Source organism: Muscardinus avellanarius (assembly GCF_963383645.1).
Source record: "Muscardinus avellanarius genome assembly, chromosome: 13".
In the NCBI taxonomy this organism is placed as follows: domain Eukaryota; kingdom Metazoa; phylum Chordata; class Mammalia; order Rodentia; family Gliridae; genus Muscardinus; species Muscardinus avellanarius.
Window position 1 is genome coordinate 8,015,646 of NC_137799.1, and position 27,523 is coordinate 8,043,168.

General features: G+C 48.3%; 1 protein-coding gene across 10 annotated transcripts in view; it reads right to left on the reverse strand.

Annotated features, from left to right (window-relative positions):
• Positions 1 to 27,523, reverse strand: part of ODF2 (outer dense fiber of sperm tails 2) — a gene marked incomplete at both ends in the record, with an annotated part of 53,844 nt that overhangs the window by 15,135 nt on the left and 11,186 nt on the right. For 8 of the 10 annotated variants that reach the window (XM_080709409.1, XM_080709408.1, XM_080709406.1 and 5 more), the window contains 10 exons: positions 3,001 to 3,136; positions 6,519 to 6,628; positions 7,048 to 7,233; positions 8,191 to 8,307; positions 8,412 to 8,483; positions 14,344 to 14,415; positions 18,503 to 18,634; positions 19,122 to 19,251; positions 20,179 to 20,339; positions 21,851 to 22,021. In XM_080709409.1, the coding sequence (XP_080565535.1) occupies positions 3,001 to 3,136; positions 6,519 to 6,628; positions 7,048 to 7,233; positions 8,191 to 8,307; positions 8,412 to 8,483; positions 14,344 to 14,415; positions 18,503 to 18,634; positions 19,122 to 19,251; positions 20,179 to 20,339; positions 21,851 to 22,021 (1,287 nt within the window). The remainder of the gene's footprint in view (positions 1 to 3,000; positions 3,137 to 6,518; positions 6,629 to 7,047; positions 7,234 to 8,190; positions 8,308 to 8,411; positions 8,484 to 14,343; positions 14,416 to 18,502; positions 18,635 to 19,121; positions 19,252 to 20,178; positions 20,340 to 21,850; positions 22,022 to 27,523) is intronic. The other 2 variants (XM_080709413.1, XM_080709412.1) reach the window with 1 other exon arrangement.

The following is a 27,523-nucleotide window of genomic DNA, read 5'->3' on the forward strand; positions in this document are numbered from 1 at the left end:
AGTAACACACACACACACACACACACACACACACACACACACACACACACACAGTCTCACTAGATCGCTGAGAGTCTAAATTGCTGAGGCTGACCTCGAACCTGAGATTCTCATGTCTCAGCTTCCCTAGTACTGGGATTATAGGAGTGTGCTACATGCTTGACAAGAAGTTCCTGGGTTTTTGTTTGTTTTTGTTGGGTATTTTGCGGGTCTGGGGGTGGAACCCGGGGGCATTTGACCTCCGAGCTACACTCTCTGCCCTATTTTTTATTCTTTATTTTGAAACGGGGTCTTACTAAGTTATGGAGGGCCTCACTAAGTAGCTGAGGCTGTCTGCAAACTGTGATGCTCCGGTCTCAGCCTCCTGAATGCTGGGATCACAAGCGTGCACCACCACACCCCACTAGAAATTCCAAAAAGCCAAAGAGCCAGGTATAGTGACATACACCTGTAATCTCAGCTACTGGGGAGGAGGTTAAGGAAGGGAGACTGAGGCAGGAAGTTTTCAAATTCAAGGCCAGCCTGAACAAAATAGCAAATCCCTAGCTGGGCATGATGGTGTATGCTTGCAATCCCAGTACTTGGGAGGCTGAGGCAGGTTTGCCACCAGTCTCAGCCATTTAGTTAGGCCTTTTACAGCTTAGTGGGACCCTGTTTCAAAATAAATAAAATAGGGCTTGGGGTATAGTTCAGAGGTAAAGTGACCCTGGGTTCCATCCCTAGTACCAAAAAAAAAAAAAAAAAAAGGGCTTGGTGGTATATGCTTGTAATCCAGTACATGGGAGGCTGAAACAGGAGGATTGCAGGTTCAAGGCCAGCCTCAGCAATATAGGGAGACTCTCAGCCACCTAGCAGGACCCTTTTTCAAAATAAGAGAGAAAACAGGGGTGGGTATGGAGCTCAGAGGCAGACAAGCCTGGGTGCAATCCAGTAGGATCTGCGAAAAAAAAAAACAAACAAACAAACAAAAAACCAAAGCGCAAGCTTAGCTGAACTATACAAATCTACCTATGAAGTTCAAAACGGGCAAACTGGTCTATGGTGACAGGTCAGGACCGAGGTCACCGTCACAGGGTCTGACAGTCACCAGGAGATCGACAGACGAACTGCGTTTATTTCATGAAGATTCTAAGATTTCAGCCGGGCATGGTGCGACACACTTGCAATCCCAGTACTTGTGAGGCTGAGGTTCACAGCCAGCCTCAGCTACTTAGTGAGGCCCTTAGTACAACAAAAATAAATAAATGAATAAATAACAGGACCGGCGTGGTAGCGCACACTTGTAATCCCAGCATTTGAGGGGTTGAGACCGGAGGATCACAGTTCACGGCCAGCCTCAGCTATTTAGTGAGGCCCTTGGCAACTCAGTGAGACCCTGTTTCAAAATAGAAAATGACTAAAAAATAGGGCTAGGGGTGTAGCTCAGTGGAACAATGACCCTGGGTTCCATCCTCAGTACCGAAGAAAAAAAAAAAAGAAAAAAAAAGGACTGGGGTGCAGCGCAGAGGTAGAATGCCTGTGGGTTCAACCTCCAGCACAACAAATAAATAAATAAATAAATAAATAAATAAGAAAATTCTAAGATTTGTATACTTTTCCATGTTTTATATTTATTTAAAACCAATCCTAGCAATAACTAATACCAGTAAAAAGAATAAATAAATAAACCTAGATGTTGCTGCCTCGATCAATAAAAACCAAGATGAAAGCTGTCTGTGAAGTGCCAAGCTCTCTTCAGGACCTCTGGCCCGGCTGCTGGGAGGGCACATCTCCATAGGCCAAGAGCTGAGACTCCAGCAGCAGACGAGGGTTCAAATCCCCACTCTAACACAGCTGAGGGCAAGTCCTGAATCCTGTTAAGAAACCTGACTATTTAGTTTGGTACTGGGAATTGAACTCAGGGGCATTCTATCTCTGAGCTACACTCTCAGCCCTTTTATTTTTTTATTTTGGTACTAGAGATTGAACCCAGGGACATTCTACCTCCAACCTACATCCCTAATCCAATTTTCTATCTTATTGGAAACAAGGTCTCACCAGGTTGACAGGTTGCTGAACCTGTCACTATATTGCCAGGGCTGGCTTTGAATCTGCAATCCTTGGTAGCATCTCATCCTATCTCTAAATTTTTGTTTTGAAAGAAGGTCTCAAGCCAGGCATGTTGGCACATACTTGTAATCTCAGTACGTGGGAGGCTGAGATAGGAGAATTGCGGGTTCGCAGAAAGCCTCAGTTACTTGGGCCCTCTGCAACTTAGACCCTGTCTCAAAATAAATAATAAAAAAAGGGCTGGGGGTGTAGCTTGGAGGTAGAATGCCCTTAAGTTCCATCCCAGTACCGCAAAATAAATGAATGAATGAATGAATGAATGAATAAGAGGGTCTCACTAAGTTGCTGAGAGTCTCATTAAATTGCTGAGGCTGGCCTTGAATATACGATCCTCCTGCCTCAGCCTTCCAAGTACTGGGATTACAGGCATAAGCCACCATGCCCAGCTATAGAGCCTGACTTTCTTTAAGCACCAGTTCTTTTTCTGCAGTACTAGGGATTGAACTCAGGGATTCACACGTGCTAGACAAGCAATCTACCACTGAGCTACACCCCAAGCCTGGATTCTTGCTCTTGTCCCTAGTGGAGATAATCACTGCATCACTGAAAGGGTGAAGTGGGAATTCATGCGTGTGCAAGGGACCCAGCAGTCCCCCAAGAGCACCAAGGTTAACCTTCCACTCAGTAACTCTATCTCACGGGAGTGAGCTAACTACATCATGTAAAACCTTTTACACACATTACCACATTCTCGTGAGGACCTCATCTCCTCCTGGCCCCGGGAATTGCGGCAACACTGAAACGTCTTGTCCGGGCCCTAACTCCAGTGAGTGTGCTCCCTGTAACCCCCGCCGCCTCCCCTCCGGCACTCTGATGACCCCGGGCCTGCACCCCTTGGCCTCGCTGCCCTCCCCAGCTCTCCGCCCACTCGACTGGAAGCTCCCAACAGACCTTCAACCTCTCGTTCTCCAGCTTGAAGGCAGAGTACTCGGCAGTCTGCCGGTGCAGTCTCTCTACCAGGCTGTCCCGATCTTCCCGCATCTTCTCCTCCAAGGTTTGCTGCTGGTTTACTAGGTCTGTCACCCGGCTGGAAGGGTGCAAAGTGACAGCAGGCGGGATAAATTCCACAGGTTCTCAGGAACTCAGGTCTTTGTGAGGAGGGGAGCCCATGTCCCTACCCAGGCCACGTCCTCTCTGGGAAGCACTGCCACCTGCGTCCCACCTCCTGGTAAAATCGTTCAGGATTTGTCTCCCATGCCGCCCCTCCAGGAAGCCACCTACACTTCCAGCATGAGCCATGGCTCAGGTTGGTGTATGCGGGGCCTGGAGATGGAGCTCAGCGGCAGACCACCTGGCAGGCATGAGGGAGGCCCTGGGCACCATCCCCAGTACCACAAAAGAAACGACCAACTGAATGAGCCAGTGGTTGAGTGTAGATATATCCACTCTGATCCTCCCAGGAGATCAAGACACTCCCCGAGACAAGGGGCACGGTCCCTCCCGGCTGTCCCCAGCTCCCCCAGCACCTCCTGGCTCTCAGCCCAGAGGGTCTTGGTGTAAAGACAGAATTCTCTGGAATCCGTCCCTGACCTCCTAGGCTGGTGGTCAGAGATTACACCAAAAAAAAAAAATGCCCAGGCATTCCTTACCAGCAAGGCCGTTGGCACACAGGCTCTTGCTGCCCATAGCAGGGGAAGGTGCCACAACTGGCTTTCTCTTGGGTGTGCACACCCAGCTGGCAATGAGAACTCCACAGGGAAGCAATCCCCCTGGACTTGTTCCCTTCTCCCCAGTCTCTCAGAAGGGCCAAGGTCACAAAAGACCAGACACTGTGGCCTCACAGATGCTCACCAATCTCGTGGCCACAGATTTGTCATAAAACCTTTGTTCAGTATGTGCGGAGTTGTTTGGGTCTTGGCAGTGCTGGGGATTGAACCCAGGGCCTCACGCATGCTAGCCAAGCTTACTACCACTAAGCCACATGCCCAGATATGTTAGCAGCATTGTTTACTTACATTTGACCATTCAGCAAATGATTCTGCTGAGCACTTACTAGCCCCAAGCAAAAACATGTCATTTGACCTGACAAAATCCTAGTCACCCAGTTCTGACTTCTCTCCTCAGGAAAACTCTTCTTTAATCCCTCTCTCATCTATACCACAACCTTCTACCTTAGAAATCTGTTTTCTAGCTAGGCATGGTGGTGCATGCTTGTAATCCCAGTATTTCGAAGACTGTGATGGAGGATTGAAGGATTCAGCAACTTAGTGAGACCGTTTCAAAATAAAAAATCAAATAAGGCTAGGTGTGTAGTTAGAGGTAGAATGCCCCGGGTTCAATTCCCAGTATGGCAATAAAACAAAAAAAAATCTGTTTTCTCAAACCAGGGATGGTGGTACATGCATATAATCCTGGTATCTGGGAGGCTTAGACGGGAGGATCACAGGCTCAAGGACAACCTCAGTAAGTAAGTGAAACACTCATCAACCTAGCGAGACCCTGCTTTCTTTATTCTTCTTTTTTTTTTTTTGGTGGTACTGGGGATGGAACCCAGGAGCATTCTACCTCTGAGCTACAAACCCTAGTCCTATTTTTTATTCTTTATTTTGAATCAGGGTCTCACTGAGTTGCAGAGGGCCTCACTAAATAGTAGCTGAGGCTGGCCGCGCACCACCGCAATCCTTGTCTCACCTAAATGCTGGGATTACAAGTGTGTATGACCACACCCGGCCTGAGACTCTGTTTTAAGAAATAAAACTAAGCTGGGCGTGGTGGCAAGCATTTGTAATCCCAGTACTTGGGAGGCTGAGACAGGAGAATCACAGGTTCAAGGACAACCTCATCTACTTAGGTCCTCTGCAATTTAGCGAGACCTTGTTTCAAAATAATAAAAATAAGCCGGGCGTGGTGGCGCACACTTGTAATCTCCAAGCTTGGGAGGCTGAGACAGGAGGATGGCACAGGTTTGAAGCCAGTCTCAGCTGGTTAAAGAGACCCTGTTTCCAAATAAAACATATATATATATATATATTTTTTTTTTTAGGGTCTGGGGATGGAACCCAGAAGTATTTAACCTCTGAGTTACATCCCCTGCCCTATTTTTTTATTCTTTATTTGAAACAGGGTCTCACTAAGTTGCAGAGGGCCTCACTAAGTAGCTGAGGCTGTCTGCGAACCACGATCTTCCTGTCTCAGCCTCCCAAATGCTGGGATTACAATCGTGCGCCACCATGCCCGGCTAATAAAACATATTTTTAAAAAAATAGGTCTGGGAGTGTAACTCGGAGGTAGAGGTGCCTGGGTTCTATCCAGTACCACTAATAATAATAATAATAATAATAATAATAATAATAATAATAATGATGATGCCAGGGATGTAGCTCAGAGGTAGAATGGCCCTGGGTTCCATCCCCACTACTACAATATAAGTAAAATAAATAAAACAAAAAGAGCTGGGGAGTAGCTGGGAAGTAGCTGCCCCTGGGTTCAATCCTCAGTACAACAAAAATAAATTAAAAATTAGCTTGAAAGTAGAATGCCCCTGGATTCAATCTTCAATAAACACACACACACACATATCCTTTTCTCCCATTAAATGGAGAACTCCCTGAGCACAGTGCAGGGCCCAGCCTGGCACAGGCTGAGCTCACTTGAGTACAGCAAAGACACTTCCTGAAGCAAGGCTCTCCTGACTCGGGGAGCCGAGATCGCTTCCCTCGCCCCTCGTGACCTGTCCTTACCCCATAGGTTCCACGGCGCTCGTACCCTACTTCCTTCACTGGAGCAGTACAGGGCAGGGGAAACACGAGGTCTCACTATGTTACTGTGTGCTGGCCTCAAACGTGATCCTTCTGTACCAGGCTCCCAAATATCAGAACTACAGGGGTGGGCTGCCACACCTGGCACACGTGCCTGACTGGCATGAGATCCAGGGGATCCTCCATGACATTTTTGAACAAAAGGAGGAAAAAATCAATATGGCGAACACTGAGAGTGAGCGACAGTCACTGCTGACAGTCGGCCAGTGGAGAGAAAGGTGAGTCCAGTCACCGTCTCCTGAGGCCAGGCCCCTGTCCCACACCACAACACCAAGCTGCTGACCCATAGGCCTTGGAGACAACTGCCCCCTGGGCAGGCAGAGGGTCACAGGGACCACCAGCTGCCACACCCCCCAGGAGCAGGGGTGAGGATGCCAGCGTGCCACGTCCCATGCTATGCAGACTCTGGCCAGGCCTGGACCTCTGTGACCAGAGAAGCCTGCCCCGGGACTGGCTGCCAGTGGGGCAGGAACCCAGGGCTGGGGCCAGAGCCCACACCAGCTCCAATGAGAGCCTGGCTCAGGCTGCCTGCACCTCAGTCACCTGTCACCAGAAGAGGCCACAGCAGCACCTGTGAGCCTGCCCTCAGGGCCCTGGCTCCCTCCACTCTGAAGCCCCTCAATCGCCTCCTCTCCCAATGCAAACACGTACTCGTTCAGGACGATAATTTCCAGCTCGAGGTCTCCCTTGTCTTTCACAACCTGGTTGTAGCGGCTCCTCCATGATTCCAGAGTGGATAAAGCTTCAGCAACATAAAGATCCTGGGAACAGAGGACAGTAGGCACATCACCCTGGTATCAACACCAGGCTGCAGGGAGGAGGCTGCAGGGAGGAGGAGCTGGGCTCAGCACAGATGATCCCTCGTTCCCCACAACCCGAACCTCACGCTTTTCCCTCTCTAGAGAGCACCAGGAGTGGCAGGGTGCTGCTCTGACCTCCAGCATCTCATGCGTCCTGCCTGCAAATCCTGGACGAGGCATCATCACCCAGAATACTGACAGGGCTGAACTGTCCCAGAGGCCCTCCAGTCACGTCCCTCGACTAGACCTCCTCCTCCCAGCTCTGCCCCGCTCCGAGCACCCACCCCTTCCACAAGCACAGTCCTTGTGTTCATCCATTGTCCCGCTACCTCTCCACCCACACCCAGCCCTCTGGGGCACCGGGCCTGGCGCAGCCCGACCTTGTCGGCAAGTTGCACGTGCAGCTGCTCGGCATACTCCTCGCTCTTCTCTGCCCGCTCCTTCTGGGCTCGGATGGCCTTCTTTAAGGCTTCCTTGTCTCGATCTCCCTTTTGCTTCAGTTCCTTCAGCTGCTCCATGATGGCCTCCACTTCCGCCTTATGCTGGTTCCCACTGCGCTCCAGGTTCTGGGAGGGCAGGCAAGGCAGAGGCAGGAGGAGGGAAGAGACGGAGAAAAGGGCACAGGTGGACGGAGGAGACAAGGGAGGAGGGCGGGCCGTCAGCTGTGTGAGGGCTGTGGGCTCTCCTGGCCAGAGGGGAGTCACAGGAGCCACGATCCATCGCCAGCTCCCCACGGCACCAGGTCATCTTTTTTACCTTGGTGGTACTGGAGTTGGAATCCAGGGGCATTGTACCTTCGAGCAACACCTCCAGCCCTATTTTTTAGTCTTCTTTTTTTTGTGTGTGTGGTCCTGGGGATGGAACCCAGGGGCTTTCTACCTTCAGGCTATACTCCCGGACCTATTTTATATTTTATCTGGAAACAGAGCTTCACTAAGTTGCTGAGAGCCTAAGGAGCTGAGGCTGGCTTCAAACCAGTGGACTCCTCCTGTCTTAGCCTCCCAACTACTGGGATTACCAGCACGCACCACCACACCTGGCTTAGTCTTTGTATTTTTGAAACAGGGTCTCACTGAGTTGCAAAGAACCTAAGTCTCAAACGCTCCAGACTCAGACTACTGAATGCTGGGATGACAAGCGTGCGCCACCTCATCTGGCTTGGCATCAGGTCTTGATGTTAACAATCTGTTGGAGGCCGTCTTTGAACTCCTGGCCAAGTGGCCAGACACCCTTTGAGAACATGTGGGACTTTTACCTTCCCCTGGGAGTCAGGGTAATTGAGGACCTAAGGGACTCGGTGACAGGCCCAAGGGCACGGCACCCAACCTCGCCACTATGGGAAGCTCCGCGGGCTCTGTCCACTGCTCTTGCTACTGTCCTACACTGTCTCTGGAGCCCGAGTTCTTCGGCAGCAACTGCCAGTAAACCTCTGGCACACTTCCTGGGTGAAATGCCCTGGACAGGTCACGGTCCTCAGGTGACCACACCCGCCTCCCCCTTTGCTTCTAGGGGGCAGCAGGCACCTTGATCTGCATGCACAGGCGACTGTTCTCCGCCTCTTTACACCGCAGCTGCGCCTGTAGATGCCCACGCATGGACTCCATGGACTTGGAAAGCTCGGATGCGGTCTTTGCTTGAGCCTTTGGAGAGGAGAAAGTGATGGAGCCAGATGTGAACGCAGCTACAGCACTCCCTCCCCGCAGCTCTACTGGCTCAGGAGAGGCACAACTGTGCGGGACAGTACCTTCTCACATTGTATTTCCTGGAGAAGCTCTTCTACCTCCTTGTCCTTGTCTTGCAGCATTAACAGCAGGCGCTGGGAGAAAACATACACGGTCACATGCCCCCTAGGATAGGCAAAGAAGCCCGGCCCAGGAAGGAGACAGAGATGTGAGTGCCTGGCCACTGGAGCACATCGGCCCATAGCAGAGACCCTGGCGCACAGCACCTAAAGACTGTATTGATGTGCCATACATGGTGGCCCAAGCTCATAGTCCCAGGACTTAGAATCACAGGGTCAAGGCCAGCCTCAGCAACTTAGGGAGACTGTGTTTTGAAATAAAGAATAAAAAATAGGGCTGTGGGTGTGGCTCAGAGGTAGAATGACCCTGGGTTCAATCCCCAGTTCTGATAATAAATAAATAAATATATATATATATATACATATATATATATAATTTTTAAAATTATTATACTGGGGTTCCTGGAAGCCCTTTTACCTCCGGGCTACACTCCCAAACCTATTTTTATATTTTTATTTGGAAACAGGGTCTCAAGCCAGCGAGGCTGGCTTCCAACCTGCGTGATCCTCCTGTCTCTGCCTCCCAAGCGCGGGGATTACAAGCGTGTGCCACCACGCCCGGCCTAAATTAATAAACTTTTTTTTGAAGATTTAAAGAAGTTTATTAGAAAGATAGAAATACAGAGGATAGGTACAGCTCCATACCAGACTGGCATGGAGGGGTGACTCGAATGAATACACCCTTAAATAAATAAATTTTAAAAATAAAAATAGCCGGGTGTGGTGGCACACGCTTGTAATCCCCGCGCTTGGGAGGCAGAGACAGGAGGATCGCACAGGTTCCAAGCCAGCCATGCTGGCTTAAGAGACCCTGTTTCCAAATAAAACCTTTAAAATAGGTCTGGGAGTGTAGCCCGGAAGTAGATGGGCTTCCAGGAACCCCAGTGCCACCAAAAATAAATAAATAAATAAAGTATAGCAGGGCATGGTAACGCATGCTTGTAATCCCAGCATTTGGGACCCTAAGACAAGAGGATTGTGGTTCACAGACAGCCTCAGCTACTACTTAATGAGCCCCTTTGCAACTCAGTTGAGACCCTGTTTCAAAGCTAAGAATGAGCCAGGCATGGTAGTGCACGCTTGTAATCCCAGCATTCGGGAGGCTGAGACAGGAGGATCGTGGCTCAAGGACAGCCTCAGCTACTTAGTGAGGTCATTTGCAACTCAGTGAGACCATGTTTCAAAATAAAGAAAGTGGGTGTAGCTTGGAGGTAGAATGTCCCTGGATTCTATCCCCACTACCAAAAATAAATAAATGTGTGTGTGTGTGTGTGTGTGTGTGTGTGTGTGTGTGTGTGTAATGCTGGGGACTGAACCCAGGGCTCTGCTCATACTAAGTAGCCACCACTGAGCTACATCCCCAGCCCTAAGTTGTTGGGTTTTTTATTTTTATTTTTTTTTATTTTTGGTGGCATTTGGGGTTGAATTTAGAGGCAATCTACCTCCAAGCTACAGACCCGATCCTGTTTTTTTTTTTTTTTTCCTTTATTTTGAAACAAGGTCTCACTAAGTTGCTGAGGCTGGCCTCAAACCTGAAATTCTCCTGTCTCAGGCTTCCAAGTCCTGGGATTATGAGCATGCACCACCACACCCAGCATCCTAAGTGGCTTCCTACCTCTGGGCTACACTCCCAGAACTATTTTATATTTGAAAACAGGGTCTCATTAAGACCTCACTGAGAGCCTTACTAAGCTGCTGAGGCTGGCTTCGAACCTGCCTGCATCGTCTTCCTGTCTCAGCCTCGCAAGTACTGGAATTACAAGCATGCGCCACCATGCCTGGCTCCTAAGATTTTTATTTATTTATTTATTTATTTATTTATTTATTTTAGTTAGTTTGTTTATTTGCAGTACTGGGGATGGAACCCAGGGGCTTTCTACCTCCAAGCTACACCCCCCTGCCCTATTTTTTTTAATTTTTAATTTCAATTCTTTATTTTTTTGGTGGTACTGAGGGTGGAACCCAGGGGCTTTCTACCTCCAGGCTATACTCCCAAACCTATTTTTATATTTTATTTGGAAACAGGGTCTCACTAAGTTGCTAAGAGCCTCACTAAGTAGCTGAGGCTGGCTTCGAACCTGTGCAATCCTCCTGTCTCAGCCTCCCAAGCGTGGGGATTACAAGCATGAGCCACCACGCCCGGCTCTTAATTCTTTATTTATTTATTTTTATTTTTTTTGCGGGTCTGGGAATGGAACCCAGAGGCATTCTACCTCCGAGCTACACCCCCTGCCCTATGTTTTTATTTATTTTGAAACCGGGTCTCACTGAGTTGCAGAGGGCCTCACTAAGTAGCTGAGGCTGTCTGCGAACCGCCATCCTCCAGGTGTCAGCCTCCCGAATGCTGAGATTACAAGTGTGCGCCACATGCCCGGCTAAAATGAATTATTTTGAAACAGGGCCTCATTGAATTGCAGAGGGCCTCACTAAGTAGTAGATGAGGCTGTCTATGAACCGTGATCCTCTCAGCTCAGCCTGCAGCAGTTTTGTTTTGTTTTTTAAAACAAGGGGCATGTAGCCAAATGTGGTGGTGCAAACCTTTAATCCCAGTACTTGGGAGACTGAGGCAGAAGGATCACAGGTTCTCAGCCAGCCTTATCAATTTAATGCTGAGACCCTCTACAACTTAAGATTCTGTTTCAAAATAAGAAATAAAATAGGGCTAAGGTCATAGCTCAGAGGTAGAATGCCCCCTAGATACAATCTCCCATACAACCAAAAAAAAAAAAAAAAAAAAAGCTGGGCATGGTGGCGCACGCGTGTAATCCCCGCGCTTGGGAGGCGGAGACAGGAGGATCACGCTTGTTCGAAGCCAGCCACGCTGGCTTAAGAGACCCTGTCTCCAAATTTAAAAATATAAAAATAGGTCTGGGAGTGTAACCCGCAGGTAGAAGAGTTTCCAGGAACCCCCGTACCACCAAAAAAAAAAAAAAATTTTCTAGCTAGGCATGGTAGTGGATGCCTATCATTCCAGTACTTAGGAGGCTGAGATAGGAGAATTACAAGTTTGAGGCCAGGCTTAGAAATTTAGAAAGAATCTCAGCAACTTAGCAAGACCCTGTCCCAAAATAAAATAAAATGAAATAAGCCGGGCATGGTGACACATGCTTGTAACCCAGCATTCAGGAAGCTGAGACAGTAAGACTGTGGTTCACAAAGAGCCTCAGCTACTTAGTGAGGCCCTCTGCAACTCAGAGATCCTGCTTCAAAATAAATAATAAAAAATAGGGCTGGGGGTATAGCTTAGAGGTAGAATGCCCTGGGTTCCATCCCTAGTACTGCTAAAAAAAAAAAAAAAAGAATAAAAAGTAGGGCTGGGGGTGTAGCTAGGAAGTAGAATGCCCCTGGGTCCATCCCCAGTACCACAAAAAAATTAAAAATAAATTAAAAATAAATAGTAGGGTTAGGGGTATAACTCAGAGGCAGTGTCATAGCTCAATCCGCAGCACTAATAAATAAAAAACCAAAAATTAAAAAAAATGTAAAGCAGTCATGGTGGTACATGCCTGTAATCACAGAATGGGAGGCTGAGATAGGAGGATCACAGGTTCCAGGGTAGCCTCAGCAATCAAGCAAGACAGTTTCTAAGCAAAAAGGTCTGGGGATTTAGCTAGTGGCAGGTGCTTGCCTGGTATACTGGAGGCCCTAGGTTCAATCTTCCCTACTGGGAAAAATAAAAAAAGTGAGAAGGAGACAATGAAAAAGACACAATAACAATTTCTTTTTGCCTGTGGGTGGTGATGGGGATAGAACCCAGCACCATTCTACATCCAAGAAACAAGTTCTCACTAAGTTGAGGAGGGCCTCACTAAGTAACTGAGGCTGGCTGCAAACACTTGATCCTTCTGTCTCAGCCTCCCAAGTACCATCCATGCCTGGCGCTTTTTTTTTTTTTTTTTTTTTTTTGGCACTAGGGATTGAACCCAGGGACATTCTACCTCTGAGCTACACCTCCAGCCCTTTTTGTTTTTATTTTGAAACAGAGCCTTGCTAGATTGATGAGAGTCTTACTATTTGCTGAGACTGTCCTCAAACCTACAATCCTTCTGCCTCAACCTCTGAAGTACTGGGATTACAGGTGTATGCCACCACACTTGGCTGACCTTCACACTCTTTTCTTTTCTTGGAGATTTATAAAGACATTAACAGCTGGGTGTGGTGGTGCACACTTGTAATCCCAGCATTTGGGAGGATGAGACGGCGGATAGCTGTTTGAGAACAGCCTCAGCTACTATTTAGTGAGGTCCTTTGGAATTCAGTGTGACCCTGTTTCAACATAAAGAATAAAAAATAGGGCTGGGGGTGTAGCTCAGAGGTAGAATGCCCCTGGGTTCCAACCCCAGTATCACACACTCACAAAAAAAGACATTAACACATCAATGGTTCTCCAAATCTTGGGATAAGAAAATGTTGATAGTGCATGTTTGTAGTCCCAGCGCTTGGGAGGCTGAGACAGGAGGATCGCACAGGTTCGAAGCCAGCCTCAGCTACTTAGTGAGGCTCTCAGCAACTTAGTGAGACCCTGTTTCCAAATAAAGTATAAAAATAGGTCTGGGAGTATAGCCTGGAGGTAGAAAGACCCTAGGTTCCACCCCCAGTACCACAAAAAAAAAAAGTAAATAATAAAAATTAAAAAGTCTGTTGAGTCAGATGTGGTAGCACACTCCCTATAATCCCTGTACTTGGGAGGCTGAAACAGAAGTATCGCAAATTTAAGACCAGCCTCAGCAAGTAGTGAGACTCAAGTGAGACCCCGTTTCCAAATAAATAAATAAATAAATAAATAAATAGGACTAGGGGTGTAGCTCATAGGTAGGATGCCACTGGGTTCAATCCCCAATACCAAAATAAACAAAAAGTCTGTTGATGGTTTTGTTCAAGGAAGCCAAGAGTTTCTCCAATTTATTTGATAACAGCACCATCCCCCTCTTTTGTTTCCTGTACCATTAACTAACACCTTAAAGAACTTAAGGCTCCATGGAGCATACTGCTTGGGAGATTCTTAGAGTTGGAATTGTTGAGCCTTTTCTTTTCTGGCACTAGCCAGGCAAGCGCTCTACCACTGAGCCACATGCCCATTCTTGTACCGAGATTACAAGCGTGCGCCACCACGCCCTGTTAGATATGTAATTTTTTAGTTTGGAAATCATAATACAGGCATGAAAATCCAGGTTTAAAACAGCGTGATGGCCAGGCGTGGTGGCGCACGCTTGTCATCCCTGCGCTTGGGAGGCGGAGACAGGAGGATCGTGCAGGTTCGAAGCCAGCCTTGCTGGCTTAAGAGACCCTGTTTCCAAATTTAAAAAGTATAAAAATAGGTCTGGGAGTGTAGCCCGGAGGTAGAAGGGCTTCCAGGAACCCCTATACCACTTAAAAAAAAAAACAAAAAAAAACCCAGCCTGATGGTGGTGCACACTTATAATCCCAGCATTTGGGAGGCTGAGACTGGAGGATCGCACAGGTTCACTGTTCAAGGACAGCCTCAGCTGCTACTTAGTGAGGCCCTGTGCAACTCAGTGAGATCCTGTTTCAAAACATAAAGAATAAAAAACAAGGCTGGGGGTGTAGCTCAGAGGTAGAATGCCCCCGGGTTCCATCCCCAGTACAAAAAAAACCCCAAAAGACAGCCTAGAGATTTATAAATCCATAGTCCTTATTACGTCCCTCATGTTGGTGTCCACCTTGGTAGCTAAAGCTCTCATGTGATCAACCAGACAAGACAAGCCTCACAGAGCAGAGGATGGGGCAAGTCAGCCAATTTTACACATCATGAGACTGCAACTGGAGGAATGGCTGGAGCAGGGCTCCCGCAGGCTTTGGGACCCGGCCCTGGCTGCCTGTACCCATCAAAGCCGGCAGGGGGCGCTGTGGTTACCGCTTTCTCGGAGTCCGCCTCGGCCAGCCGTTTGAGTAGTGCTCCTTGTTGCTCCATTAGTCTTTCGGAATCCTTCAGGAAGGCAGGAGAGAGCCAAGTCATTAAACAGTAAGCCCACACCTGATTCCGCTGAGTTGTTTTCATTTACAAACAACTCCATTTCTAACTTCAGAAGCAAAAAAAAAGAAAAGATGAATAAATTTTCTCATTTCAAAATAGTGAACATAGAGCCGGGCGTGGTGGTGCACGCCTGTAATCCCAGCATTCGGGAGGCGGAGACAGGAGGATCACACGGGTTCATTTGAAGCCAGCCTCAGCTACTTAGTGAGGCTCTCAGCAACTTAGTGAGACCCTGTTTCCAAATAAAATAGAAAATAAGTCTGGTAGTGTAGCCCAGAGGCAGAAAGCCCTTGGGGGTCCATCTCCAGTAACAGAGAGAGAGAGGGGGGGGGGAGAGGGAGAGAGGGAGAGAGGGAGAGAGGGAGAGAGGGAGAGGGAGAGGAGGAGAGAGAGAGAGAGAGAGAGAGAGAGAGAGAGAGAGAGAGAGAGAGAGAGAGAGGGGTGTAGACAGGGCAAAGGGTAGAGCTGGGAGGGAAAATGTACTTGGGTTCCATCCCCAGTACCACACCAAAAAAAAAAGTGAACACAGCTGGCATGGTGGTGCACACCTGAAATCTCAGCATTTGGGATGCCGAGACAGGATGATCACGGGCTCAAGGACAGTATCAGCAATTTAGAGAGCCCCTAGCAACCCAGCAAGACCCAGTTTCAAAATAAATACTAAAATAGTCTAGGGTGTAGCTCAAAGGTAGAATGCACCTGGATTCAATTCCCAGTACCACAAAATAAAACAGCAAACACAAGCCAGGGTGGTAGTGCACGCCAGTTATTCCAGTACTTGGGAAGCTGAGACAGGACTGCAGGTTCGAAGACAACTTCAGCCAAGTGGTGAGACTCTCAGGAAACTAGTGAGACCCTTTTTTATATTTTTTATTTGGAAACAGGGTCTCTTACAGGCATGGCCACCATGCCCAGCGTGCTATTGCCCTTTTAACATTTCCTTATTTCTAATGTGCCACTGCTTTTGTTGTTGAGTGTTAGGATTCAAACCTGGGGTCTTAGACATGCTAAGCAAGAGCTCTACACTGAAACGTAGCCCCAGCTGCTCTTTTTTTCTTTGCAGTACTGGGGATGGAACGCAGGGGCATTCTACCCCTGGGCTATGCTCTCAGCCCTATTTTTTATTCTTTATTTGGAAACAGGTTTCACTAAATTGTGGAGGTTCCTCACTAAGTAGCTGAGGCTGGCTGCAAACCCATGATCCTCCTGTCTCAGCCTCCCAAATGCTGGGATTACAAGTGTGTGCCACTACACCCAACTTTTTTTTTTTCTTTTTCTCTTCTTTTTTTTTTTTTCTTTGGTGGGTCTGGGGTTGGAACCCAGGGGAATTCTGAGCTACACCCCCTGTCCTGTTCTTTTATTCTTTTGTGTGTGTGTGTGTGTGTGTGTGTGTGTGTGTGTGTGTGTGGTACTGGGGTTCCTGGAAGCCCTTCTACCTCCGGGCTACACTCCCAGACCCATTTTATATATTTTCATTTGGAAACAGGGTCTCACTGAGTTGCAAAGAGACTCAATAAGTAGCTGAGGCTGTCCCCAAACCGCGATCCTCCAGTCTCAGCCTCCCAAATGCTGGGATGACAAGCATGCGCCACCACGCCCGGCTCAACTTTTTATTGAACCAAGGTCTCAGCATGTTGTTCAGGGGAGCCTTAATTTAGAGATCCTGTCCCAAATAGCTGAGATTACAGATGTGTGCCACTGCATACACAGGTCTTGGCAGACCATCACTTTTCTTTTTTAGTTGGTAATAGGGGTTGAATGGAGGGTCATTCTGCCTAGGAGCTACATCCCCAGCCCTATTCTTTTTTTTGCGGGTCTGGGGATGGAACCCAGGGGCATTCGACCTCCGAGCCACACCCTCGTCCCTATTTTTTTAGTCTTTATTTTGAAACCGGGTCTCACTGAGTTGCAGAGGGCCTCACTAAGTAGCCGAGGCTGTCCGGGAACCGTGATCCTCAAGTCTCAGCCTCCCGAATGCTGGGATTACAAGCGTGCGCCACCATGCCTGGCTCCCTATTTATTATTTTTCACACAGGGTCTCACTGAGTTGCAAAGGGCCTCACTAAGTAGTAGCTGAAGCTGTTTGCAAACCACAATCCTCCTGTCTCAGCCTCCCAAATGCTTACTTTTGTGTGTGTATGTGTGGTACTGGGGGTGGAACACAGGTGCATTCTATCTCCAAGTTGTACACCCCCAGCCCTATTTTTATTCCTTTATTTTTTATTTATTTGTAATTTTTAAAATTTTTTGTTAGTACTAGGGATGAAAAACAGGGGTATTCTACCTCTGATCTTTACCCCCAGGCCTATTTTATTCTTTTACTTAGAAACAGGGTCTAAGTTGCAGATGGCCTTACTAAGTTGCTGAGGCTGGCGGCAAACCTGCAATCCTCCTATCTCAGCCTTCCAAGTACTGGGATTACAAGTCGCAGTAGGATCGCGCAGGTCCGAAGCCAGCCTCAGCTATTCAGTGTGGCTCTCAACAACTTAGTGAGACCCTGTGTCCGAATAAAAATAAAATAGGAGTCCGGCATGGTGGTGCACGCTCGTAATCCCAGCATTTGGGAGGCGGAGGCTGGAGGATCTCAGTTCGAGGACAGCTCAGCTACTTTGCAAGGCCCTTTGCAACTCAGTGAGACCCTGTTTCAAAAAATAAAAAGACTAAAAAATAGGTCTGGGGGTATAGCTTGGAGGTAGAATGCTCCTGGGTTCTATCCCCAGTACCACACAAAAAAATAAATAAAAATAAAAAATTTGTCTGAGAGTATAGCCCGGAGGTTAGAAAGCCCCTGGGTTCCACCCCCAGTACCACACACACACACAAAAATGCAGGTGGCCTCTCACCCAGACCTGGTGAGCCCCCTGCAGTGGGCTGAAGCCCCTTGACTCCCACTGCCCTCCTCACAACTTCCAAAGACTTTCCCATGCCAAATGGCCACAGCTACAGCAGCACCCAACGACTCACGGTAGCACATGTGAAATCATCGATGGCCTTAAATCTCTCCCTGGCCCTCTCAGGTCAGGCATCAAACAATAGTACTTTTTATTTTTTTGGTAGTATCAGGTTCACCCAAAGAATGTTCTACCACTAAGATACCACCTAGCCTGCCCTTTGTGTGTGTGTGGTACTGGGAATTGTACCTCTGAGCTACAGCCCCAGGCTGATTTTATTTTATTTTTTATTTTTATTTATTTATTATTTTTTTTTTTTTTGCGGGTGTGGGGATAAAACCCAGGGGTATTCGACCTCCAAGCTACACCCCCTGCCCTATTTTTTATTCTTTATTTTGAAACAGGGTCTCACTAAGTTACAGAGGGCCTCACTAAGTAGCTGAGGCTGACCTCAAACCATGATCCTCCGGTCTCAGCCTCCCGAATGCTGGGATTACAAGCGTGTGCCACCACGCCCGGCTTGATTTTATTTCTTAGTTGGAAACAGGGTCTCAAGAGGTTGCTGAGTGCCTCACTAAATTGCTGAAGCTGTCCTCAAACCTGCAATTCTCTAGTTTCAGTCTCCCAAGTACTAGGATTACAAGCCTGCACCACCATGCTCAGTCTCCCACCCCTTTTTAAATTGCATTTCAAAACAGGGTCTTGCTAAATTGCCCAAGATGGTCTTGAACTTGTAATCTTTCTGCTTCAGCCTCCGGAGTAGCTGGGGTTTTAGGTATGCACTGCCACGCCTAGCTGTGTGTGCGTGTGTGTGTGTTAATGTGCACGCGCATGTGCACATTTGCGCATGGTGATACTGGGGATCAAATCCAAGGGTGTTCCACCTCTGAGCTGAGCTATACCCCCAGTCCTATTTTACTTGTTATTTGGAAATAGGGTCTCAGTACGTTGCTAAGGGTCTCCCTAAGTTGCTGAGGCTGGCTTCACACCGATCCTCCTGTCCTCAGCCTTCTGAGTACTGGGCTCACAGGCGTGCGCCGCTCTGCCCAGCCGTGTCCTCTTTTCCACAGAAGTGGGGCTCCGGATGCCGAGGGGCACCGTGGAGGCCGGGTGGAGGCCACAAGCCCGGAGCCGGCCCAGGAGCTCACCTCTTTGCAGTGCTGTTCCCTCAGCAGGTCTCGGAGGGTGCGGTTGGTCTCTTCGAATGTGCTCAGCTTCTGCAGGAGAAGCTCCTTTTGCCTCGTAAGGGTGTTGATGTCCGTGCAGGTCATTTGTTTCTCCTGGAAGACAAGCACGTCTTACCCGATGCAGGGCAAGAAGGGCAAGAGGTAGGCCCCTTGGGGGACTCAAGAGGCGCTGGCCCCAGGGGAGGGAGGGCAGGCTTCCTGGGGGGAAGCTGGGCCTGCTGAGGGGAGAGGTAGAGGAAGGGGCAGGAAGGCTCAGAGTGGGCAGCTGCTCAGAGGAATCAGGACGACGACACCTGGTGGCTGACGCTTGCAGGAATCAACCACATCCCGTGCCTCACTGTGATCCCAGGAGACCCATGATGAGGTCTTCTCAGAGGCCCTGACCACCAGAGGTCATCTTCAAGGGTCAAAACCCAGGAAGTGAGAGTGGGGGTGGGGGCTAGGGAGTCAAGTGCACCCTCCCCCAGCCTGGAGATGTCATAAAGTCAGCCTGATGACTGCGTAAAGCACAAGCCCAGCCTGCGGCTGCCCCGCCTCTCTGAGCCCAGCCCAGGGCCCGGTCCTTCTGCCTGGCACCCACTGTTTTCAGCTTCCCGATGGTATCCTTCAAGGCCATGACTTGCTTGGCGGCGGCAGCTCCATCCATTTCCGCCTCAACCAGCTTGGACATGAGGCACTCCTTCTCCTGCTGGAGGTGTTTCTTCTGAAGCCTGGGGCCAGAAAGAAAGGGCTTCGTGAGCCCTTGCAGGCCCTGCCTGCTCGGAGCTCTGAGGCCCGCCTCACAATGCACTGTGAGGCTTCCCTCCTGCCAGGGAACCGTGGGGGAGGGGCGGGTGGCCTCCTAGAAGGCCGAAGGCCAGAAGTCACATCTGCCCCGGAACCAGCACCAGGCGACATTATGCCCCCCGTGGCCAGGCTTGTTTCAGACAGTCCCCATCATTGCCACTGTCACAGCTTCTAACCACCATTTTCAGATTTGCTTTCCTTTCTTTCTCTTTCTTTCTTTCTTTCTTCCTTTCTTTTTTTTGTTAAACCCAGGGCACTCTACCACTGAGCGACATCCCCAACCCCTTTTTATTTTTTCATTTTGAGATAGGGCCTCACTAAGTTGCTTGGGCTGGCCTCGACCTTGCAATCTCCCTGCTTCAACACCGCTCCAGATCTGGCTCTGAGCCCTCCATCCACTCTCCGCACCACGGCCGCACCATTCCCTGCTCTTAAAATGGCTCCATGGCATCAACTGCCTCAAAGTGTTTCTAAACACTTCAAAGTAGCCACTAAGCACCGACCCTGCCACCGCTGCAGCACCTTTGCCTTCTGCCCACCTGCTCTCACCTGCTTTCCACTTCTCTAAGGGCAAACGCCATCCCACCATGGGGCCCAACCACGAGACGGTCCCACCTAGCTCTCCTCCCCAGCAGTCACCTGCCTATCATAACCACCCCGTAGGGCTCCTCAAGGAGTTCCCCGAGCACCGTGCACTCCACGGGGTCCTCCTGTCCCCAGTATGAATCGCACGCTGTGCTGAACAGGCTCCCACACCGGCGCCGCACTCGCGCCCCTGCATCTGCTCTGCTCTGTCCACTCCCAGGCTCCGGCGCTGGGAAGGAACCCGGGCTGGGCGGATGTCACCTTACATGGTGAAATCCTTCTCCTCCTTGATGCGCTCAATATTGTGCCTCAGCACCGTGTTCTCGTGTTCCGTCTCAGCCAGCTCGTGGGCCACTTCTTCTAGCTCCTCCTTCCGCTCCTCCAAGAACCTTTTGGCCATCTGGCGCTCACCCTTCTGCATCTTGACCTGCGCAGAGACACAAGGGGAAGGGCCACTGACGTGAGGCTCTCCCCGACACAACATTACTAAGTCAGACGCTTTGGACCAAAATAAGGCCCATCCAATCGAAAGCAACACAGGCCCTGGCCCCGGGCCCTATGGGCGCAGTCTCAGCGAGACATCACAAACGCACACTCTCCAAGGAGACACTATTCCTCTCATTCTATAGATGAGGAAACAGAGTGCGGTCAGCTGGAGGGAGCTGCTGGCGGCGACACAGCGAGGCTCGGGGTGTGCACGGGAGGGAGGAGGTCCTGAGAAGCCCTGCAATGCGCGCTGTGCCAGGAGGTCTGCTCCCAGCAGCCAGCACTAGGTTCTCAGGACGGTGCCCGGACCTGCCTTTGCAGTCAGGGCGCGACCTCTGAGGTCAGTCCCACCAACTTCCTAGTTTGGGACGTTCGACTCTCAGGGTTCTGATTTTAGTTCCATTTCCTGACCCTTCCCCAAGAGATAGCTCTGCAAGTGAGGACAGACGTGTCTCTGCTTTCATTCAACTTTCATAAAACTGAGAGCATACAACCCAGTTTCCCAGTCACTTCATCTCTATAACCGACACACTAAAACGACTGCATTTGCTGCTAGAAAAGTAAAAGTAAACCGGGTGTGGTGGCACACACTTGTAATCCCTGCGCTTGGGAGGTGGAGACAGGAGGATCGCGCAGGTTCGAAGCCAGCCGCGCTGGCTTAAGAGACCCTGTTTCCAAATAAAAATATAAAATAGGTCTGGGAGTGTAGCCCGGAGGTAGAAGGGCTTCCAGGATCCCCAGTACCACACACACACAAAAAAAAGAAGTAAAAATAGCCGGGCGTGGTGGCTCACGCTTGTAATCCCCGCACTTGGGAGGCTGAAACAGGAGGATCGCATGGGTTCGAAGTCAGCCTCAGCTACTCAGTGAGGCTTCCAGCAACTTAGTGAGACCCTGTTTCCAAATAAAATTTAAAAAAAGGTCTGGGAGTATAGCCCGGAGGTAGAAAGCCTCTGGGTTCCACCCCCAGTACCACCAAAAAAAAAAAAAAAAGTAAAAATAAAAGTCAAAGCTAGGCGTGGTGGTACACGCCTGTAATCCTAGGACTTGGGAGGCTGAGACAGGAGGATCACAGGTTTGAGGACAGCCTCAGCAACTTAGACCTTTGAAAATTTAGTAAGACCATTTCAAACTCAAGAAAAAAATAGGGGTGAGGGTGTAGCTGAGAGGTGGACTGCAGGTGGGCTCCATCCCAATACCACAGGGACACACAGGCAGACGAGCCATGCAGAGCACAAGGCAAGCTAACTGCTCCAAAGAGGGCTCTCCTCAGTGTAGTGAGGACCCAAGTGGCCCCAGCTGCCTTCCCAGGCAGAGGCCTCTCCACCAGCCCACTAGTGAGGAAGGAGACCTCCATGGAGGCCACCACGTGGACCCACCCACCGGGAAGCCATCTGGGCTAACCTGCACATCCCAGGGGCGAGAGCTGTCCCAGATCCCCACCTCTCTCACCTCAGATTTGAGACAACCAACCGCATTCATTAAACTGTCAATCTTCTTATCATAACGGTTCATTTTACAGTGACCTGAGTCATCATCTTCTGTAGAAAGATCACTTAAACGCATCACTGAGACCAACTTTTCTGAAGATGGTGGTGTGATCTCCAGGCAATGAGGTGGGTTCTGATGCAGAAGAAAGAAGACACGTGAGCTTGCGAGGCCAACCTCAGCCATGAGTTCATTGGAGGCTGGCTGACTAAGAAACAGTTCAAACCGCTTAGTGCCGGTCCCAGGGCTTCACCTGGGAAGACATCATTCCAGCACTCTCAACGGAACATCACCTAAGACTACAGCCACTCTTGGTGAAGAATGCCTGGAATCCTAACTACTACGGAGGCTAAAGCAGGAGGGTCCCCAATATGAGGCCAGATTAGGCAACTTAATGAGAATGTATCTCAAAATAAAATTTAAAAAGATCTGGGGGAGCCAGGCATGGTAATCCCAGTACTTGTAATCCCAGCACTTGGGAATCTGAGACAGGAGGATCACAGGTTTTTGGCCAGGCTCAGCTACTTAGTTAGGCTCTCTGCAATTTAGTGAGACACTGTTTCAAAATAAAGAATAAAAAATTGGAAGCAGCCTCACAAGCTTGTAATCCCTGCACTTGGGAGGCGGAGACAGGAGGATTACCCAGGTTCAAAGCCAGCTGCGCTGGCTTACCCTGTTTCCAAATAAAAAAATATAAAATAGGTCTGGGAGTGGAGCCGAAGGTAGAAGGGCTTCCCGGAACCCCAGCACCACCAAAATAAATAAATAAATTTTTAAAAATTGGAAGCTAAACTGGGCGGGGTGGCGCACGCTTGTAATCTCAGCATTTGGGAGGCTGAGACAGGAGGATCTGGGTTCGAGGACAGCCTCAGATACTGCTTAGTAAGGTCCTTTGCAACTCAGTAAGACCCTGTTTCAAAATAAACAATAAAAATAGGGTTGGGGGTGTAGCTTGACAGTAGAATGCCTGAGTTCTATCTCTAGTGCTACACACACACACAAAAAAAATTGGAAGCTGTGCATGGTGGTACACGCTTGTAATCCCAGCATTTGGGAGGCTGAGACAGGAGGATCACAGTTCAAGGACAGACTCAGCTTTAGTGAGGCTCTTTGTTTGCAACTCGGTGAGATCCTGTTTCAAAATAAAGAATAAGCCGGGCGTGGTGGCGCAAGTTTGTCATCCCCGCGCTTGGGAGGCAGAGACAGGAGGATCACACAGGTTCGAAGCCAGTTGCGCACGCTGGCATAGGAGACCCTGTTTCCAAATAAAAATGTAAAAATAGGTCTGGAAGTGTAGCCCGGAGGTAGAAGGGCTTCCAGGAACCCCAGTACCACAATAAATAAATAAATAAATAAATAAATAAATAATAAAAATAGGGCTGGGGGCGTAGCTCAGAGATTGAATGTTCCTGGGTTCTATCCTCTGTACCACCAAAAAAAAAAAAAAGAAGAAAGAAAGAAAGAAAGAAAGGAAAAAATAAATTGGGCTGGGGGTATAGCTTGGAGGTAGAATGCCCCTGGGTTCAATCCCCAGTATTGAAAAAAAAAAAAAAAAAGATACTCTGGGGTGCCAAGTGCGGTACACAAGCCTATAATACCAGAAGTTCGAAGGCTAAGACAGGGATTTCAGGAGCAAAGCCAGTCTCAGCTGTCCCAACTAGCTAGGTGTGGCGGTGCAAATTTGCAATCCCAGTACTTAGGAGGCTGAGATAGGAGGCTCTCAGGTTCCCAGCTAGCCTCAGCTACTTAGTGAGGCCTTCTGCAACTTTTTTTTTTTTTTTCAGGTCTGGGGATGGAACTCAGGGACATTCGACCTCCTCTGAGCGACAACCTCTGCCCGATTTTTTATTCTGAAACAGGGTCTGAGTTGCGGAGGGCCTAAGTAGCTGAGGCTGTCCACAAACTGATCCTCCTTTCTCAGCCTCCTGAATGCTAAGATTATAAGCATTTACCACCATACAGGGCTTCTTCTGCATCTCAATGAGACCCTGTTTCAAAATAAAAATTAAAATAGGGCTAGGGGTGGAGCTCAGAAGTAGAATGCCCCTGGGTTCAATCCTCAGTACCGAAGAGAATAAAAGAACATAAATAAATAAATAAAAAAGAAATATAAATAAAAATAAATAAAAAAAAAGAAAAATAAAAAAAGAAAACTGTGAATTGATACTTAAATTTATAGCTGGCAGAGTTTGGTGGTGCATGCCTGTAATCCCAATACTTGGAAAGCTAGGTAGGAGGATCACAGGTCTGAGCCCAGCCTCAGAAATTTAACAAGTCCTTCAGCAACTTAGTGAGACCCTGTTTTAAAGTAAAAAAAAAAAAAAAAAGCCAGGCATGGTGTCACACACTTGTAATACCAATACGTGGGAGGCTTTGACAGGAGAATCAAAGGTTCATGGCCAGCCTCAGCTACTTAGTGAGTCCCTCCACAACTCAGTGAGACCCTGTTTCAAAACAAAAGCCGAGCGTGGTGGCGAATGCTTATAATCCCTGCGCTTGGGAGGCGGAGACAGGAGGATCGTGTAGGTCTGAAGCCAGCCACGCTGGCTTAAGAGACCCTGTTTTCAAATTTAAAAAGTATAAAAATAGGTCTGGGAGTGTAGCCCAGAGGTAGAAGGGTTTACAGGAACCCCAGTACCACCAAAAAATAAATAAATAAAAAATAGGGCTGGAGGCCGGGTGTTGTGGCGCACACTTGTAATCCCAGCACTCAGGAAGCCAAGATTTGGAAGATCGCAGTTCGTGGACAGCTTCGGCTACTTAGTGAGGCCCTTTGCAACTCAGTGAGACCCTGTTTCAAACATAAAAAGGACTAAAAAATAGGCCTGGGGGTGTAGCTCGGAAGTACAATGGCCCTGGGTTCCATCCCCAGACCTGCAAAAACAACAACAACGAAAAAATAGGGCTGGGAGCTGAGTGTAGTGGCGTATACTTGTAATCCTAGAACTTGGGAGGCTGAGACAGGAGGATCCAGGTTCTAGGCCAGCCTCAGCTGCTTAATGAGGCCATCTGCAACTTAGTGAGACCCTGTTTCAAAATAAAGAATAGAAATAGGGCTGGGGTGTAGCTCAGAGGTAGAATGCCCCTGGGTTCAATCCCCAATACCACAAAAATAAATAACTAAATGAATAAATAAAATAAAAAATAAAATAGGGCTTGGAGTGCAGCTTGGAAGTAGAAAGTCCCTGGGTTCAATCCCTACTACTAAAAATAAACAAATTTAGAGTTAGGTGTATGACAAAATAGTATTGGTTGAAAAAATAACAGTACAAATATGCACACGATGGAATGCTGCCTTAATAAAAAAATGTACAATGACCAGGTAAGGTGGTAAATGCCTCTAGTCCCAGCTACTTGGGATGCTAAGGCAGGAGGATTATTTGAGTCCAGGGGTCCGAGGCCAGGCTGGGCAACACGTTAAAACCCTTATTTCAGCCGGGCATGGTGGCACACACTTGTAATCCCAGCATTCTGGAGGCTGAGACAGGAGGACAGCAGTTTGCAGACAGCCTCAGCTGCTTAGTGAGGCCCTTTGCGACTCAGTGAGACCCTGTTTCAAAATAAAGAATAAGCCGGGCGTGGTGGCGCACGCTTGTAATCCCAGTACTTGGGAGGCTGAGACAGGAGGATCGCACGGGTTCGAAGCCAGCCTCAGCTACTTAGTGAGGCTCTCAGCAACTTAGTGAGACCCTGTTTCCAAATAAAGTATAAAATAGGTCTGGGAATATAGCCCGGAGGTAGAAAGCTTCTGGGTCCCACCCCCAGTACCACAAAAAAAATAAAAATAAAAATAAAAAATAAAGAATAAAAATTAGGGCTGAGGGTATAGGTCAGAGGTAGAATGCTCCTGGATTCCATCCCTAGTACCACACACACACACACACACACACACACACACACACACACACACCCTATCTCAAAGAGAAAAAAAGTGCAATGTAAAGATAGTTAAAATGGCCAGACATGGTGGCACACACTTGTAATCCCCACGCTTGGGAGGTGGAGACAGGAGGATCACGCAGGTTCAAAGCCAGCCTCAAAAATATAAAAAATAAGCTGGGCGTAGTGGCGCAAGCTTGTAATCCCAGCATTTGGGAGGCTGAGGCCGGAGGATCGCGGTTCGCAGACAGCCTCAGCTACATAGTGAGGCCCTCTGCAACTCAGTGAGACCCGGTTTCAAAATAAAGAATAAAAAATAGGGCAGGGGGTGTAGCTCGGAGGTCAAATGCCCCTGGGTCCCATCCCCAGACCCACCAAAAAAAATAAAATAAAAAAATAAAAATAAAAATAAAAAATAGGTGTCTGGGAGTGTAGCCTGGAGGTAGAAGGGTTTCCAGGAACTCCAGTACCACAAAAAAAAAAAAAAAAAAAAAAAGATAGTTAAAAAGTGTTATACAAAATAGAGTGTTATCTGGGTATGTTATCTGGGTATGTTGGTACATACCAATAATACAGTACTCAAGAGACTGAGACAGGAGGATTACAGGTTTGAGGCAAGCCTCAGAAACTTGGTCAGACCCTCAGCACATTAGTGATACCTTGTTGTTTTTTCCTTCTGTGTGGTACTGGGATGAACCCAGTAGCATCCTGCCTCTAATCAACACCCTCAGCTCTTGTGGTATGTGTGTGTGCACGTGCACACACATACACATGTACTTTAACATGACTGAAACCAAGGGCATTCTATCTCTAAGCTATACTCCCAGCACATTTTATTTATTTTTTTGTTTTAGAAACAGGGTCTGACCAGCTGGGTACATATTACACGCTTGTAATTTGAGTGGCACACACCTGTAATCTGAGACTGAGTCAGAAGGATCACAGATTTGCAGCCACCTCAGTAACTTAGTGAGAGCCTACTTAAAATAAAAGTAAGCTGGGTTTGGTAACGCCTTACCCTAAACTTAACTCCAAACCTAAATATAACTGAAACTAATAAAACTAATAAAAATAAACTGGGTTAGGTAACGCTTGTAATCCCAGCATTTGGGAGGCTGAGACAGGAGGATCGTGGTTCGCGGACAGCCTCAGCTACTTAGTGAGGCCCCTGCAACTCAGTGAGGCTCTGTTTAAAAAAGAAAAGGGTCGAGCTGTGCGTGGTGGCGCATGCTTGTAATCTCAGCATTTAGGAAGTCGAGACAGGAGGATAGGGATTTGTGGACAGCCTCAGCTACTACTTAGTGAGGCCCTCTGCAACTGAGGGAAACCCTGTTTTAAAATAAAGATAAAAGAATAGGGCTGAGAGTGTAGCTCAGAGGTAGAATGCCCCTGGGTTCCATCCCTGGTACCAAAAAAAAAAAAAAAAAAAAATTAGAGCTGGAAATAGAATGTCCCTTAGTTCAATCCCCAGAACCACAAGGAAAGAAAAGAAGAGAGACTCATTAACCTAGTGAGACCCTGTTTCAAAAATAAAAAAAATAGAGCTGGGTGTGTAGCTCAGAGGTAGAATTCCCCTGAGTTCAATCCAAAGTACCAAAAATAAGTAAATAAATATTATTGCTTTAATATTTGGGATTTTTGTTGTTATTGATGCTATTTGTGGTGCTGGGGATTGAACCTGGTGGCATTCTACCTCGGAGTTACATCCCCAGACCATTTTATTTATTTAGAAAAAGGGTTTCACAAGTTGCTGAGAAT